Consider the following 18,286-nt stretch of genomic DNA (forward strand, 5'->3'; position numbering starts at 1 on the left):
GTAGAGCATTGTGTCACATGGATATGCAGCAGTACTGCTGTGGTTTGGATATGGTTTGGACGTTTGTTTCCACCATGTCTCATGTTGAAATTTGATTCCCAGTGTGATGGTGTTGGGAGGTGGAGCCTAACTGGAGGAATTTGGGCTATAAGGGGGATCTCAGGAATAGCTTGTTGCCGTCCTTGTGGTCATGCGTGAGTTCTTGCTCTTGGTTCCTGTGAGAGTTGGTTGTTTAAAAAAGAACAGCCCCTCCACTCTCCTGCTTCCTCTCTCGCCGTGTGATCTCCACACACACTGGCTCCCCTTTGCCTTCCACCATGAGTGAGGCCCTCAGCAGGACCTGGCTCCATGTTTCCTGTAGAGCCTGCAGAACTTGAGCCCAGTAAGCCCCTTTTCTTCATAAAGTACCCAGCCTCAGGTACCCCTTTCAGCAACATACAACGGAGTAAGGCACATAGAGTGCTGCCAAGTAGGGAAGCTCACCCAAGCGTCACTGTCCAGAGTTTTATTGGGTGCCATTACATAAGCATGATCAATTTGCTCATGTCTGTGGTCACAGTCTCTAGTCCCCTTCCTCTCCCCAGAGGTTGAGTCAGTGTCACGTGGCTCAAAGCCCAGCTCTCTAGTCACATGGCTAGTGTTCCTGGCATGGTCAACCCCCGTCCTGAGTCATCTTGTTAGCATAAGCTATGTAGGGGCCACCATGAATCACCCCATTAGCATAAAATCATGAGTAACAAGGACACTCGGGAAATTCCAGGGATTTAGCAGATGCCTCCCAGGACTGGGGACAAAGGCTGGCCAGATTCTTTGTTATACAGAGTATAGTGAACTGATATTGGAAATTGAGTAAGGAGCAGGTTTAAATAGAAACGAATTGTGTTTAGATAAGTACTCAGCCGATCATTCAAAACAGGGGTCTGGAGTTTGGATAGTTTGAGTTTAAATTAAAATTGTGAGCTGTAAGGGGTAGTTGATGACATAGGGATGGATGAATTTGTTCAGGACTTTCATAAAGGGAAAAAAAAGCAAGATTTAGGATGGCTGCAGAAGTATAAAGGGCAGGGAAGGAAAGCTCCGAACGATGCTGAAAGTAGCCAGAGAGCAGGAGAACTGTGAGGCGGAGAGCTGCCAGGGCTTCAGGAAGAAGGGAGCGAACACCGCGTGTCAGCACTGTCAGTGGTCAGAGAGAGGCAAGGGTGTCTTGCGGGAAGAGTGACCATTAGATGAGCAGACAGGTGTCCGTAGTGAGGTGGTGGTGTGTGACGAGGAGCGAGGCAGCTGGAGCATTTCTCCAAGAAGCTTGGCTGTGAAGGGAAGGAGAACTAGATAGAACCTAAAGGATATGTGTAGGGGCAATAAAGGATTTTTTTTCTTTTATTTGTCTCAACTTTATTTTTAAAATTTTTTTATTGATACATAATAGATTGTATGTGTTTTGGGGGTACATGTAATAATTTAATGCATTCATATAATTGGAGTATCCATCACCTTAAATATCTTTTTCTTTATGCTAGGAACATTCAAATTGTTCTCTTGTAGCTATTTTGAAATAGGCAATAGATCGTTGTAAACTATAGTCACTCTATTGATAGGTCAGGCATTAGGTCTTATTTCTTCTGTCAAAATGTATATTTGTACTCATTAATTAATCAGCCTCTCTTTTTTTAAATTAAGAGATGAGGTCTCACTCTGTCACCCTAGTGGGAGTACAGTGGCATAAGTGTAACTCACTGCAGCCTTGAACTCCTGGGCTCAAGGACTCCTCCCTTCTCAGCCTCCCAAGTAGCTAGGACGATAGGCATGTGCCTCCATGTGCAGCTAATTTTTTAAATTTTTTGTAGAGACAGTCTTGCTATGTTCTTCAGGCTGGTCTTGAACTCCTGGCCTCAAGTGATCCTTCTGCTTCTGCCTCCCAAAGTGCTGAGATTGTAGACCTGAGCCACCCCACCCAGCCAAATCATTCTGTTTTAGTTCTCTCCTCTTCCTTACTCTTCCTGGCTTCTGGCTACCCCCGATCTACTCTCTATCTTCATGACATCCATGTTTTTAGCTCCTGCATGTGAGTGTTATCATGTGGTGTTTGTCTTTCTGTTCTTGGCTTATGCCACTTAACATAGTGGCTTCCAGTTCCATCCCTGTTGCTGCAAGAGACAGGATTTCATTCTTTCTTTATGGCTGAATAATATTCCGTTGTGTACATATGCCACATTTTCTTTGCTCATTCATCCACTGATGGACACCTAGCTTAATTCCATATCTTGGCTATTGTGAATAGTGCTGCAGTCAGCATACAGATGTCTCTGAGATACTGATTTCCTTTCTTTTGGATATATGCCCAGTAGTAGAATTGCTGGATAATATAGTAGTTCTGTTTTTAGTTTTTTGAGGAAAGCCCATACGGTTTTCCATAATAGCTGTACTAATTGACAGTCCCACCCGCAGCTTGTGGGGTTCCCCACTCTTCCCATCTTCACCAGCATCCATCATTTCCTATCTTTTTTACACAAGCCCTTTTAACTGGGGTGAGATGATATCACATTGTGGTTTGGGTCTGTATTTTCCTGGTGATTAATGATGCTGAGCATTTTTCATACACCTGTTGGCCGTTTGTGTGTCTTCCTTTGAGAAAGGTTTTTTCACCTTTTTGCCCCCTTTTAAGTCAGTTTTTAAAATTTTATTTTTATTTTTTGGTGTTGAGTTGGTTGAGCTCCTTATGTATTAATCCTTTTTCCACTAGATAGTTTGCCAATCCTCTCTCCCATTCTGGGGGTGACTCTTACTTTGTCGATTGTTTCCTTTGTTGTGCCGAGGCTTTTGGTTGGACGTAATCCCACATATCAAACAACTTTGGTCGCCTGTGCTTTTGAGCCTTACACAAACAGTCCTGCGCAGGCCAACCTCCTAGAGCATTCCTGTTTTCTTCTGGTAGTTTCCTAGTTTCATGCCTTAAATTAAGTCTTTAATCCATTTTGTTTTGATTTTTGTACTCGGTGAGAGATAGGGGTCTAGTTTCATCCTGCGTGTGGTTATTCAGTTTTCCCAGCACCATTTATTGAAGATATTGTTCTTTCCCTGAAGGATTTTTTTTTTTTTTGATAGGACAGATTTTTGATAGGACAGTTCGTTTCTATACTGAGGGGAAGAGCCAGGAGACAAGGAAATGCAGCAAAGGGGGGGACAAGTGAGGGAGCAATGGCACGGAGAGGTGGACGTTTTAAGTGTTGAACTATACCCATGAGCTGTATCCACACAGATGCTCATGTTAGAAATTGACTCTAGCTGGCGGTAGCCACACTAATGACATGACAGGAGCTGAGAGGGATATCAGAAAGAGTATGAACTTCGCTGCAGTCATACCTATGGCAGTGCCTGTGGCATTAGCTAGTTGCTTTCACGGATTTTCAAGATCTTAATCTCATGCAAAGTTAAGTCCCAGTGATTTCTGGTGGTTCTGTGTAACAAAAATCTCTAGCTAGAAAAGGGCTTGGGCAGGTTCTCAATTTGGAGTTGATGAAACTATTTTTTTTTCTGAGTTGGAGTCTCACTCTGTCGCCCAGACTGGAGTGCAGTGACCGCTCCCGGCCGCCGCATCCTCAACCTGCTGGGCTCCGGCGATCCTTCCGCCTCAGCCTTCCAAGTAGCTGGAACTACAGGTGCGCGCTACCACACCCGGCTAAGTTTTGATTTATTGTAGAGATGAGGTCTCGCCAAGTTGCCCAGGCGGGTCTCGAACCCATGGGCTCAGGCAGTTCACTCATCTCAGCCTGCCAAGGCGCGGGATTACAGGCTGAGCCACCGAGCCCGGCTGATGAAACTTTGATTACACATAGTTTTTAAAGTTTAAACCCCTAGAAGCTGATCAAACTAAATCAACAGTTGGGTCAGAATTCCTCTTAAGGAGTCACTGGCTATCATGCAGAAGGGATGTTGGTGATAGCTGTGTATCTGAACTCTCTTAAGAGAGTTGGAAGAAAACAATGATTAGTTTTGAAACTAGAGGATTGGCTTCGTTTAATAATTTTTATTCCCCACATATTTGTTGTTGTCGATTGTTGTTCATGTTTGTTTGTTTTCAATGCTAAGAAGTAACTAAAGCTTAGGAAAAAAACTCACTTTCTAGTGAGCTGATGGAGTCTATTTAGTTCATCACTTACACTATTTTATGTAAACTGTCTAGCACATTAAACTGATAAATTTGCTAATTTGATTATGCTCAAATCACCACTGAGTTTTCTTGTTACCTTATTAACTCATAAATGGATCTTTATTTTTGACTAAAATCTGTATATTATAAATGCATCGTGGAAGGTATGTTTTATCCCTGAAGAGGGCAAGGAATGTATAGTCATACTATGTGTGATAGAAAATGTCTTCTTATTTTCATGATGCTTAAACAGAGCAGTCACTCTTAAGTGGTGCTCAGGACTCTTGTGCCAGGTTCAGGAAGATTGGATAGGTTCTTTCTAAATATATGGGAACATTCTCTGTTATCTAGGTTTTTCTGATTAACTTGGATGTGAAATACTTTGTGAAATTGGTCTTCACTTTTTCTACCTTACTCTTACCAAATGCACCATGATTTTACTGTGGCAGTTGAATTTATCTTGATGGTCAAATTGCCATGTCTGTTAATAGTTGATAATTTATAAGAAACACTTTAGTCTGGTAAATCATTGAACTGATCCTTTGAAATTTCAGGGTGTGTTGATGGTTGGACCCCCAGGTACCGGTAAGACTATGCTGGCGAAAGCCGTGGCCACTGAGTGTGGCACAACGTTCTTCAATGTGTCCTCTTCAACACTGACATCTAAATACAGAGGTGAATCTGAGAAGTTGGTTCGTCTGTTGTTTGAAATGGTGAGTGATGATATATCTGGACTTCAAAGGACTATCCGTAGGTGTATGGTGCCCCCATAAATCTAGGTCTGTTCGCCTGGAATCTCCTTTGAAAAGCATGGTGTGGTTGTCTTTTAATAGTTCTTGACACAGTAATGAGACATGAGGCGGTGGGTTTTGTAGGGTAGTTGGCGTGTCTTCAGTGCATTTTTCTCTCTGATGTAAAAGAAGGCCTTTGGCATCCTGGCCAGTGAGGGTGGAAGGAAAGACTTTGGCCACGTGGGTGGGTTGACTGGTGTTTCTGGATTTCTAGTGAGCTGAAGGAACACAGGAGTGTTTTAATATGTATTTTAAAAATCAGCTAAAAACTGATTTGTCCTTAAAGTTTGTTGCTTTTTCATAAGGGAATTGCAATAATATATTTAAGAATGCCTGTTTGCAGATAAAGGTTGGTTTATTTTTTTTAAAAACTTTTTGTTTCACAAGAGTACAAAGAACAGTATAATGAATCTGCATATAACTGCCACCCAGCTTCAACAGCCATATAGCTTTTTTTTTTTTGATAACCAGACAGGGGCATTAAAACTGAGACATTTCTACTCTCTTTTGCCATTGTTTTAAAAGAAAAAATATGGTGTTTTGAGCAACTTCAGATTGTTTTGTGAGATCACTGAATGCTGCCTTTGAAATATTTTCACCAAGGCCAGGTTTTATGCTCCTACCACAATCTTCATTGATGAGATAGACTCTATCTGCAGCCGAAGAGGAACCTCTGATGAACACGAGGCGAGTCGGCGAGTCAAGGCTGAACTTCTCATTCAGATGGATGGTAATTGATGTTTTATCATTGTTTCCCAACTGTTGCCTTTCTTTTTTGACTTTTGTGTAAACTCATAAAGAAATTCTCGGTGATGGGACTGGACGGTGGCCTGATTTTATTTTTAATCGTTTGTTTCATTCACCAGTTTGTTCATGCCCTCAAAAAGCCTCATGTTATAAGTCATGCACCATTTCAGGTTCTGAGGTAGGACAGCCACAGCCTTCAGGGAGCTTGCTGGTTAGAGCAAAGCTTCGAGAGGGATCACTGAGTCCCGAGGGGCCTTGAGAGCCTGTAAGGGGTCTGCAGCATCCAAACTGTACTCATAGTAAATTAAGACATTATTGGCCTTCTCACCCTCCCCTCTCACAAGCGTACAGGGGCGTTTCAGGGGCTGAGACATGGGAGATTCTAACAGATGGGTGACAGGAGCAGATAGAGAACCCAGCTGCTCCCCATCTAGTCAGGGATGAAGGAGATTTGTAAAAATGTGAAAGAAGGATTCGACTTACTAGTTTTAGGCTTTGGAAAATATGCTCTTCATAAAAACATGTGAACAAGAAATGGATTTATTGTTATTTTTTAATGAATGAATGTTTAAAATTTTCTATTTTAAGTTTTGCTGGTAAATATCGAAAAAGCTCTTTGGAGCTCTCAATAGTTCTTGAGTATAAAAGGGTCCTGAGACCAAAAAATGTGATGACCACGGATGTGGATGGGAAGCAGGCAACTGATTAGAGAATGACAGTGCATCCTGAGAGATTCTGTGGTAGAAGGAAGCTCTCTCTGGGTGGACTTTGAAGCATGGAAGGAGTTCCCAGACACAGAAGAGAAGGCCTGAGGAGCCACAGAAGGACAAAAGCTGTGGGCTCAGAAAACTGCTTTTTAGAGACACCTTATGCTGGCAGTGGTGTGGTAAACAGGCTGTTTAAGCAAACCCTGAGAAAAGATGAAATATGTTTAAAAATATCCGGAGCATATTGTTTCAAAACAGCCATGGTTATTCACCCACATGGACACTTATTGAATACTTACATGTGATTCACTGAAGTATGGTACTGGCCACTGTAAGATATATGAGGTAATGGACCATGAGTCCCTTCCCTAATGAGTTTACCATTTAGCTTCTGCTTAAGTATGACAGTAAGGAGTGACTGTTATACCTTGGGGGAAGAGATAGGTAAAAACACTGTGTTGTTAAAACTGGAAACAGAGCCGGGAACAGTGACTCAAGCCTGTAATCCCAGCACTTTGGGAGGCCAAGGTGAGAGGGTTGCTTGAGTCCAGGGGTTCAAGATCAGCCTGGATGATTTGGTGAGACCTTGTCTCTACAATAAATTAAAAAATTAGCAGTGATGCATGCCTGTAGTTCCAACTGTTTGGAAGACCGAGGATTGCCTTTGCCCAGCAGGTCGAGGCTGCAGTGGCCGTGAGCATGCCGCTGCAGACTAGCCTGGGAGACAAGAGTGAGACTTCAACTCAAAAAAAAAATTGGAAAAAGAAATCACCAAATATAGATTTAGTCAGCTAAATTTCATTGAAGAATATTTGTGACCATTGTTAACTATTAGTTGGACAGCTTGATTCCTTGTGATAATGATTGAAATAGTTCAGTAAGATTTTATTAAGAAAATACCATACTGAACGGGGTTGCTTTAAATCCACTGGTACTTTATTATGCCAGTCTAGACAGTCTTATCAATACAGTTTGCAGGTTTTAAATTTATTCCCACTGCATATTTTCCAGAGATTCTATTGTGTGACCTAAAAATTTTTATTTTTCTAGTTTTTTTATTTTTAAAAAATCAAGATGAGGTCTTGCTATGTTGCCCAGGCTGGTCTCAAACTCCTGGACTCCAGCGATCCTCTTGCCTCTCCTCCCAAAGTGCTGGGATTACAGGTGTGAGCCAACACACCAGGTTGAAATTTTTTATTCTAAAATTTTAATTCTGAAAAAGTAGACACTGAGTGCATACATATAGTCAGTTTTGTTATTTTTATCAGTGATTATTAGGTTCATTCTTAAATTTCATATTTATTTTTTACACATCACTTCGAAATTTGAAGAACCACATCATTGCAATATAACTTGTCTTTCAAAATTAGTTGTATGCTAGTATGTTAAGTAAACAGGAACCCTCTTCTGTTCTTGCTTCTTGAGAAAATTAAATAAATTAGACTAAAAACTAAAATTTAAAAATGTGAGGAACTTTGATTTTAAAAAAATGAGAGGAATACAGCAGACCCTAATCTCTCATACCATTTTGTTTCCAGGGGACATATACTTCATTTTCTTACAGAAAAGCTGACTTTTCGTATTGACTTGGAACCCTGCACTAGATATGTGAATTCTTCTACTTGTTTTGTAGTTCCCTATTGAGGTGTCCAGTTCTGCCACTATACAGGGGTCAGGACTGCACGGTTTTTCATCATTGATCTCACCCCCAAGCATGTCTAACATTTAGAAATGCTAGTTGAATGAAACAGTCAAGGGCTGTGAGAAAAACCTTGTCTTTCCTCCCTCCCTATATACAGGAGTCGGAGGAGCTTTAGAAAATGACGACCCTTCCAAAATGGTTATGGTGCTGGCTGCTACTAATTTCCCATGGGACATCGATGAAGCTTTGCGAAGGAGATTAGAAAAAAGGATATATATCCCTCTTCCGACAGGTATGACGCCGTTCTTCTGTATTTTGAGCTTTCTGTTACCTGTTCCTGTTTATCTAAATCTTTATCCCATTACCATTCTGCTTAAAGAAGTTCATAGCTTCCAAATCCACTTGTGGTAGATGGGAAGAGAGGCCACAGTACTCTGTTGAAATCCTTTACATTTCAGAGAAAGTCTTATGGTCAGAGCAATACTCATGTTCATAAACTTGGTAGCACTTTGAAGTTTTTACTTTTAAACTTGAAGAACCTTCATTAGACCTCACTTAAGTGATTAAAGTTCTTTTGGAATCTTTTTCCAAAATATGCTGCTTTTGAAAATAATGATTTCATCCTGTTAATGAATGTTGAAATGTCCATGAATGCTTTTTTCCTTTTCTTAAGAGATAAAATTTATGCATAGTGAAATGTACATATCTTTTTTATTTTATTTTTTTGAGTTGGAGTCTCACTCTGGTAGCCCAGACTGGAGTTCAGTGGCACGCTCATAGCTACTGCAGCCTCAACCTGGTGGTCTCAGGCAATCCTTCCACCTCAGCCTTCCAAGTAGCTAGAGCTGTAGGCATGTGCCACCATGCCTGGCTAATTTTTAAAATTTATTGTAGAGAAGAGGACTCTCCAAGTTGCCCTGCCTAGTCTCAAACCCCTGGACTCAGGCAGTCCTCTTGCCTCTGTCTCCCAAAGTGCTGGGATTATAGGTGTGAGCCACTGTACCTGGTCGAAATGTCCATATCTTAAGTGTACAATTTGATGAGTTTTGACAAGTTCATATACCTGTTTAATCAGTACCATAATCAAGATGTAGGATATCTGTCATCCTAGGAAGATTCTCTGTGCTCCTGCCAGTTAATTCAAGTCTCCATTAAGCATTTACTTTACCTGATTTTTATCACCATAGATTAGTTTTGCCTCTTCTTAAACTTTATTAAATGGAGTCATGGCAGCAGGTATTCACTGTATTTGTCCACTTACACATCACGTAATGCTTTTCAGATTCATCCATGTGGTTACATGTATCAGTAACTTACTTTTGGCTTGATTATGCCACAACTTGCTCATTCTTTTGCTGGTCATTTGATTTGCTTCTAGTTTTTGCCTATTGTGAATAAAGCTGTAAATTCCCCTGTACATGTATTTTTATGGATGAATGTTTTCAATTCTGCTGGGTAATATAGTAAGAAAAGTATTGTCACAGGGCAAGTATATGTTTCGTTTTAGAAGAAATACCCAAACTGTTTTCCAGACTGGTGGTACCATTTTATGCTTCCATCATCAATGAATGAGAATTCCAGTACTTTCACATCCTTGCTAACATTTTATATTGTCAGTATTTTAATTGTAGTCATTCTCTTAAGTCTGAAATGCTGTCCCATTATGGTTTTAATTTGCATTTCTCTGATGACTTACCATGTTGAGGACCTTTTCGTGTGCTTATTCATTTTTGGTATATTTTTTATGTAGTGTCTTTTCAAGTCTTTTACCCAGTTTTAGGTTGGGTTATTTGATGCTTTATTGATACTTTATATAATTTCTTTTTCATTGTTAATACTTTCTTTCAGTTTATAGTTTGTCTTTAAATTTTCTTTATGATGTCCTATGATACGCAAAAGTTTTAGATTGAAGTCTTCTTGTCAAGTTTTTGTTTGATGAATAGTGCTTTTTGCCTTTTTTTTTTTTTTTTTTGAGTCAGAGTATCACTCTGTCGCCCAGGCTGGAGTGCAGTGGCACCCTCACAGCCACCACAGCCTCAACCTGCTGGGCTCAGGTGATCCTTCTGCCTCTGCCTTCCAACACAGGCATGTGCCACCAAACGAAGCTAATTTTTTTTATTTTTATTTTTTTGTAGAGACAAGGTCTTGCCAAGTTGCCCAGGCTGGTCTCGAACTCTTGGGCTCAGGCAATCATCTCGTTTCTGCTTCCCAAAGTGCTGGGATTACAGATATGAGCCACCACGCTAGGCTAATTTTTTTTTTTTTTTTTTTTACAAACTATATATATAGAGCTGTGATCCCTCTTGTATAAATTTTGTGTGTACATCAGCTAGGGGTTGAGTTTCTTTTTTTTAACCTGTATATCCTGCTTGTTTAAACACCACTTGTTGAAAGGGCTTTTCTTTTTCCATTGAATTACTTTTGGCACTTTTGTTGAAAATTATTTTGCTGTGTATCTTGGGTCTATTTCTGAATGCTATTCTGTTTCATTGATTTGAAAAATAATAGATAGAGGGCTATGTAGTCAAGTTACTTATTTCTTATTGAGCAAGGTTTCAAATAATTTGTCTGTATTCTCTGAATTGTCAAGTTTATTTGGATTTGACCTAATACAAACGTGGAGATGAGACTGTGGGTTCATGTCTGGTTCTGGAACCTGAAGTCAGTAGGAAAGGCACTTAGAAAGAGAAGACGAATGGGAAGTGGTAAAAGTAAGAACACACTGTAGGCCAGGTTCGGTGGCTCAGCCTGTCATCCCAGCACTTTAGGAGGCCAGGGCAAGTGGATTGCCTGAGCCCGTGGGTTCAAGACCCACCTAGGCAACTTGGCAAGACCTTGTCTCTACAATAAATCAAAAATTAGCCTGGTGTGGTAGCGCATGCCTATAGTTCCGGCTACTTGGAAGGCTGAGGTGGAAAGATCGCCCAAGCCCAGTAGGTCAAGGCTCCGGTGGCCGGGAGCATGCCACTGCACCAGTCTGGGCAACAGAGTGAGACTCCAACTAAAAAAAAAAGAGCACACTGTAACTTGTGGAGATGAGCTGGGCCCCATGAGGATAGATTGGAGTCCATATTGGGCTCTTATTTCCTCTAAGACTCCCAACTTTGGTGAATGAAATTTCCTACAGAAGAAGCTGGCTAAATGTACAAGGGTGGACCCCCAAAAACCAGAATTATTTTTTGGAGGGCAGGCCCCTGGCTGTTTAGGCTTCCCCACTAGGTCCCAGGAACCTGTTGGCATCAGTGTACCAGCTAGCATTGTTGTGAGAGACTGTGCTTGACCAATTTCGTGGCTTTTTTTTGAGATTCTTTCAACGCATTTGCCCATTTCGTGATGGGTGATGTATGAGCGCACCTGCCCACACTGCACTGAGTGTTCAGCAGTTTTTGACCAAAAACGATATGACTCCTGTGTTCCACTCTCCCTACTCCTGATCTCGCCTCGAGTGACTTTTCCCCCCTCCTCCAAATAACAAAGTCCTCAAAGAGAAATGTTTTGCTAATGTGGAAGAGGTAAAACAAACCATGACAGAAGCACTGAAAAGCATCAAAATCGACGAGTTCAAAAACTGTTTTGAGCAGCGGAAAAAGCAGCTTGATAGGTGTATTACAAAAAATGGAGAGTACTTTAAGGTAACTGAAGTTTTAACATGTAAGAATAAATATACACATTTTTATAAATAAATTCCATTGGGGGGGTGTCTCCCCTTGTATACCTAACTCAAGAGTCAAAAAAGCTGAAGAAGGAAATATAACAGTTGCTGGAAAGAGCTGCAGGCAAAAGTATTGCCCCACTCTAACAGGGTGAACCAGTAGATAAGTGACAGTATGCACCAATTTTCTGAGCAGATTGATCTGCCTTTCAAATCTCAGACATAATAACTCATGTAATCCGCAAAGCCCAGAGCTGTGCAAAGAAGAGAATTCTGGAAAGAGAAATTCCAGCTTCTTTTAAGTTGTTGTGATAGAGATCCACACACCTTATTTTCCTTTAATTGTCTATAGGTTCTATAGTGATGGCTCATTTTTCATTCTAGTATTGGTAATTTATTTCATATCTGTTATAATTGATCATTTTTATTAGAGGTTTATCAATATTAATAATCTTTTTAAAGAGCCAGATTTTTGCTTTGTTAATTTTGTTTTCTATTTCATTGTTTTCTCTTTTTATTTGTTCTTCTTTTATACTTTGAGTAATTCTTTTTCTGAAGTGAGAAACTCAGGTTATTGATTTTAAACTTTTTTTTTTGTTAAATTTTGTTTTGTTTTGTTTTGTTTTGTTTTAGAGATGGGGTCTCTGTTGCCCAGGCTGTAGTGCAGTGGCACAGTCATAGTTTACTGTAGCCTCCAACTCCTAGGCTCAAGAGATCCTCACACCTCAGCCTCCCAAGTAGTTGGGAATACAGGTGCATCATGCATGGCTACTATTTTATTTTTTGTAGAGACATAGTCTTGTTATGTTATCCAGGATGGTCTCTAACTCCTGGCTTCAACTGATCCTCCTGCCTCAGCCTTCCAAAGTGCTAGAATTACAGGTGTGAAGCACTGCGCCAGGTCCCTCACCACCTTTTTTTTTTAATGTGCACATTTTAAAACTGTGATTTCCTCTTTAAGCACTGCATTGGCTTCATCTCACAGATTTTGCTGTATCATGATTTTCTACTATTAAGTTAGAAATATTTTCTAATTTTTTCCCCTTTCTTTGGCCCTTGGCTTATTTAGAACTGTCTGGTTTAGTAGCCAAATGTTTGGGAATTTTCTACCTATATCATTGTTGGTTTCTAATTTCATTCCATTATAGTTAGGAACATACTCTGAAAGATACCAATTTTTGAACTTTTTGAGATTTATTTTATGACTCAGCATATAGTCTGTCATCATGAATGTTCCGTTTGCAGTTGAATAGAAAGTTTATTCTGTGCTTGTTAGAATATTCTATAAATGTCAGTCAGAGCATGATAGTATTCCAGTCTTTAAGATGATTACTAATGTTTTTAGTCTAGTTTTTCTATCAACAAATGAGAGTGGCTTAGAAGAATTTCTAGCTGTGACTGGGAACTTGTTTATTTCTCCTTTTAATCCTGTCAATTTTTGCTTCAGGCTTTGCTTCATGCATTTTGAAGTTTTGTTATTAGGTACATAAATAATTGCCATTGTTACATCTTGGTCCTGCTACCATTATGAAAGGCCTCTGTTTATCTCTTATAATATGCCTTGAGTTGATATCGACTTTGACTGATATTAATAAAACCTCACCATTTTTCTTTTGCCTACTGTTTGCATGATGTTATCTACTTCTTTCCTTTCCTTTTCACCCTGCCTGTCTTTATACTTACAGTGCAGTTCTTGTAGACAACATATAGGTGGGTCTTGTTCTTTATGCCTCTATCTCTGCTTTTTAATCAGGGCCTTTAGTTCTTAATTTAAACTTCATGTAATTATCCAAATAACTGTGTTTAAATCTGCCATCTTGTTATTTGTCCTGTTTGCCTCTCTGTACCTCCTTTTCTAGTTTCTTTTGGGTTAACTGACTGTTTTTTATTATCCATTTTAGTGACACTATTGGATTTTAGCTATACCTAACAGTATTTGTTTTAGTAGTTGCTCCAGTGATTACAGTATGCATAGTTTTATAAAGTTATATATTGCTATTTTTATACTTTTGTCTTTTAAATTGTATATCTAATTTTAAAGGAATTTATGTACCACTCTTGCAGTATGGCCGCATTGTATCTGTCCATATATTTACCTTTGCCAGAGACCTTGACATTCTCATTTGCTTTCGTGTTGCCATCTAGCATCTTCTTGTTTTAGCTTGAAGGACTCCCTTTTGCAGTTTTTGTAAGGCAGGTTTGTTTGGGATGAGCTCCCTCAGCCTTTGTCTGTTAGAAAGGTCTCTTTGACTTATTTCTCCTTCATTTACTTTTTTATTTTTGATGGGCAGTTTGGGCTGATGTAATATTTTTGGTTTGCAGGCTCTTTGTTTCAGTACTTTGAATATATTATGCCACTCCCTTCTGGCTTGTAAAGTTTCTGCTGAGAAATCTGTTGATATCTTAGGAGAGTGTCTTTGTTGGTGGCAAACAGCTTTTTCCCTTGCTGCTTTCAGGATTCCCTCTGCATCTTTTGACAATTTATAATGGGTCTCAGTGTGTGCTTTTTTGGCTTCATCCTACTTGCAGTCCTTTGTGCTTCTTGTATTCAGATGTCCGTTTCCTATCTCATACAGACATACCTTGTTTTATGACGCTTCTCTTTATTGCACTTCGCATATACTGTGTTTTTACAGATTGAAGGTCTGAGGCATCCCTGCACTGAGCAGGTCTGGTGGTGCCATTTTTCCAAGTGTATGCACACTTTGTGTTTCTGTCACACTGCGATAATCTCACAGTATTTCAAACTCATTATTGTTATATCTGCTACAATGATCTGTGATCTTGGATGGTAGCATTGCAGTTGTTTTGGGGTGACACAAACGATGCCTGTGTACCATGGTATCCTCCACTGATAAATGTTGTTTATGTTCTGACTGCTCCATCCAATGGCCATTCCCGTCTCAGGCCTCCCCTTTCCCTAAGACACAGTGATATTAATATTAGGCCAACTAATAATCCTATAATGGCCTCCAAGTGTTCAACTGAAAAGGAAGAGATGCACATCTTGTGTGAAATCAAAAGCTGGAGGTGAGTAAGTTCGGTGAGGAAAGATGGTGAAAGCTGAGAAGTGCCCAAAGCTAGACCTCCTGTGCCTGTGCCAAACAGCCAAGTTGGGAATGCAAAGGAAAAGTTATTGAAGGAAATTCAGAGTGCTACTTCAGTCCACATGAATGGTAAGAAAGCGAAACAACCTACTTGCTGATAAGGACAACTGTTTTAATGGTCTAGCTAGGAGATTAAGCCAGCAACAGATTCCCCTAAGCCACAGCCTAATCCAGAGTGAGGCCCTAACTCTTGCCATTCTGTGAAGGCTGAGAGAGGTGAAGAAGCTGCAGAGGAAACTAGAGACTAGCAGGGGTTGGTCATGACATTTAAGGAAAAGGAGCATCTCCATGTTATAAAAGTGCAAGAAGCAGCAAATGCTGATTGGAAACTGCAGCAAGTTATGTAGAAGTTCAAGCTAAATTCCTTTAGAAATACGACTGCTCACTGACTATGCACCTGGTCACCCAAGAGCTTGGATGGAGATGTTCAAGGAGATGAATGATGTTTTTATGCCTGTGAACCCAATATCCATTCTGCAGCCCATGGGTCAAGGAGCCATTTTGACTTTTAAGTCTTATTTTTAAGAAATACATTTATAAGGCTGTAGTTGCCATAGTGATTCCTTTGATGGATCTGGGCAAAGTAAAGGGAGAACCATCTGGAAAGGATTCACCACTATAGAGGCCATTAAGAATGCGCATGAATCATGGGAAGATGTCCAAGTGTCAGCATTAACAGGAGTTTGGAAGAAGGTGATCGCAACCCTCATGGATGACTTTGAGGAATCCAAGACTTCAATGGTGGAAGTAACTACAGATGTGGTAGACAGAGCAAGAGAACTAGAACTAGAAGTGGATCCTGAAGATGGGACTGCATTGCCACAACCTCATGACAAAACTTGAAGTGATGAGAAGTTAATTCTTATGGATGACCAAAGAAAGTAGTTGTTTCCGTCTTGAGATGAAATCTGTTCCCGGTGAAGATGTTGTGAATGGCATTGACGTAATTACAAAAGATTTAGGCTATTTTGTGAATTTAGTTGATAAAGCAGCGGCAGGGCTTGGCGAGGATTGATTCCAGTTTTGCAAGAAGTTCCACTGTGGGTAAAATGCTCTCAGAGAGCAGGCATCACATGCTACAGAGAGATATCTAATGAAAGGACGAGCCGACCTCTGCTTCCACCCCAGCCTTCAGTAGCCACCACCCTGATCCATCAGCAGCCTCGACACTGAGGCAGGACCCTCCGAAAGACTGCGACTGGCGGAAGCTCAGATGACTCGTAGCATTTTTTAGCCGTGTGTTTTTACATTAAAGGTATGTGTTTTTTACATGTAATGCTATTGCACACTTGACAGACTGTGGTGTAGTTAGCGTAAACATAGCTTTTACCTGCACAGATTGGAAACCAAAAATTGGATGTAACTCACCTTATTGTGGTGACTTGCAGCCGAACCCACGGTATTTTTGAAGTGCGCCTACCTTTGGGAAGTTGTGACCATTATTTCTTTAATGGTCTTTAAAAAAGCTCTCTGTCCCTTTCTCACTTTATTTCCTTCTGGAAACCTCACATTGTGCTTATTGGTCTGTCTTATGGTATCTCGTAAGTCCCTTAGGCTTTCTTCTTTTTTTTAAATTTTATTTCTCTGACTTGGTAATGTCAAATGATCTGTTTTGCAAATGACATTGATTCTTCTGCTCGATCAAGTCTGCTGTTGATTCCCTCTAGTGAATTTTTTAGCTCAATTATTGCATTTTTATCTTCAGAATTATTTTTATAGCTTCCGTCTGTTAAATTCTCATTTTTGTCATGCACCATTTTCCTGATTGCATGTATTTGTTTTTCTGTGTTCTCTTGTATAGCACCAAGGTTGATGGTGATTATTTTGAAGTCATCGTCCAGTATTTCATAGATCTTTGTATTTTGGGGGTTGGTTCCTAGAGATTAATTTTTTTTCCTTTGGTTGGGCGATGTTTCTGTGTCTTCGCATGCCTTTTGTTGCCGTTGATTTGTACGTTTGAAAGAACTGCCACTTCTTTCGGATTTTAAGGACTTGCTTTGTAAGGGGAGGGCCCTTACCCATCCCCCCAGGTTAGGGATTACCCGGGCCTCTGGAACCCTTGGTGGCGACGCCTCCTTTCTGGGCTTGTGGTTTCCTTCCCCAATTAGAGAGCTTTGCCGATTGCTTTCCAGGAGCTTGCAGTCTCTTGCTCCCTCTGGCGTCTGTCTCTGGCACTGCAGGTTCTCTGGCGCGGCTTGCGGGGAGGGGTCGCCCGGTCCGCCCCGCCCCGCCCTCCCGGGCGCGCCGAGTCCAGGGGCGCTCCGAGGCAGGTGGGACACAAGTCAGCCCCTCGGGCGGCCCCCGAAGAGCCCGACGCCACACGCCCGTCCCCGCTCTCCCTTCTCCCAGCTGGGCAGCTGCCCGCTGGCCGTTTCTCCCCGGCGTGCCGGCTTCTGTCGGCCGCTGGGCTCCTGGTGCCCGCGCCGGCCCGGCGGGGGAGGCGGGAGCCAGGCGCCCGGGCGCCCGGAGGGCCGGAGGGTGGGACGCGCCTTTCGCTCCTCGGCCTCGGCCTAGGAGGAGCTCTGAGTTGGCCCGCTCCGGCCCACGGGCGGGGCTGGCTTGCGGGCCGCGGGGAAAGCGGCCTTGCGCCGCGCTGCGCTGCGGGGCGTGGCTTGCTCCGGCTTTCCTGGCTCCTCGCAAAGGCTGCCCCGAGCCGCGTGTTGCCGGGAAGTCGCTTCCAGGGACTCTCCGGGAAGTCTGGGCTAGCGCTGCCCTTGGCCTGCCACGTGCGGTCGGCCGCCCGTGTCATTGCCCCCGGGGGCGCCGTGCCTTTTCTCCTCTGGCGGCTTTTTTAAAGCTCGGCCTTGCGGAGAAGCGATTTATCGCCGAGAAGCTTTGTCCGCTGCACACGTGATGCGTCTGACCTCGCATTCAGCCAAGAAACCACACCTCAGTCGAGACGGAGAGCGTATCTGCTTCTGAAGAGACGTCTGTGGTCTCTGCAGCCCGTGCCCCTCTTCCGCCGTCCTCCGCGCAGGCGGCCGCAGACCCGGCTTTCGTCGGGGTGGGTTAGTTGACCTTGGTGCGCGTAGCCTCATCTTGTACGTGTGACTTTGTGACTGTTTTCTCTCCCTCTGCCTGTTGGTTGTGAGTTTCGTTCGTGTTGTTTTCTCCCTAGTTGTTGAGTAGCGTTCCTTTGCGTGGACCTACCACACAGATCGTTTATCCAGCGTTTTACTGATGAGTATTTGGGTTGTTTCTAATTTGAGGCCATTCAGGTCTTTAAGCGGACGGATGTTTTTGCTCTCCTGAATAAATTCCTATATAGAATGTTGGGCCCCCGTGGTAGTGTCCGGCTATTTTTAACAGTTGGCATTTTCTTGAGTCGTCTTTCGTAGTTGTTTTAAGATATCCTGGGCCAGGCACAGTGGCTCAAACCTGTAATCTCAGCACTTTGGGAGGCCAAGGCGAGAGGATTTCCTGAGTTCAGGGGTTGGAGACCAGCCTGGGCAGCTTGGTGAGACCTCCTCTCTACAATAAATCAAAAAATAAG

At 41.9% G+C, this 18,286-nt stretch overlaps 1 protein-coding gene across 1 annotated transcript in view; it reads left to right on the forward strand.

The window, feature by feature from the left end:
* LOC103252573 (katanin p60 ATPase-containing subunit A-like 1) overlaps positions 1 to 17,588 on the forward strand; it is an 82,832-nt gene extending 65,244 nt beyond the window's left edge. The window contains exons 7-11 of the mRNA XM_021709153.1: positions 4,702 to 4,860; positions 5,542 to 5,668; positions 8,192 to 8,326; positions 16,974 to 17,063; positions 17,143 to 17,588. Of these exons, the coding sequence (XP_021564828.1) occupies positions 4,702 to 4,860; positions 5,542 to 5,668; positions 8,192 to 8,326; positions 16,974 to 17,063; positions 17,143 to 17,588 (957 nt within the window). The remainder of the gene's footprint in view (positions 1 to 4,701; positions 4,861 to 5,541; positions 5,669 to 8,191; positions 8,327 to 16,973; positions 17,064 to 17,142) is intronic.
* Positions 17,589 to 18,286: the final 698 nt, after the last annotated feature.

This window comes from Carlito syrichta, unplaced genomic scaffold, assembly GCF_000164805.1.
Source record: "Carlito syrichta isolate Samal-C Ts95f unplaced genomic scaffold, Tarsius_syrichta-2.0.1 Scaffold169016, whole genome shotgun sequence".
Lineage (NCBI taxonomy): Eukaryota > Metazoa > Chordata > Mammalia > Primates > Tarsiidae > Carlito > Carlito syrichta.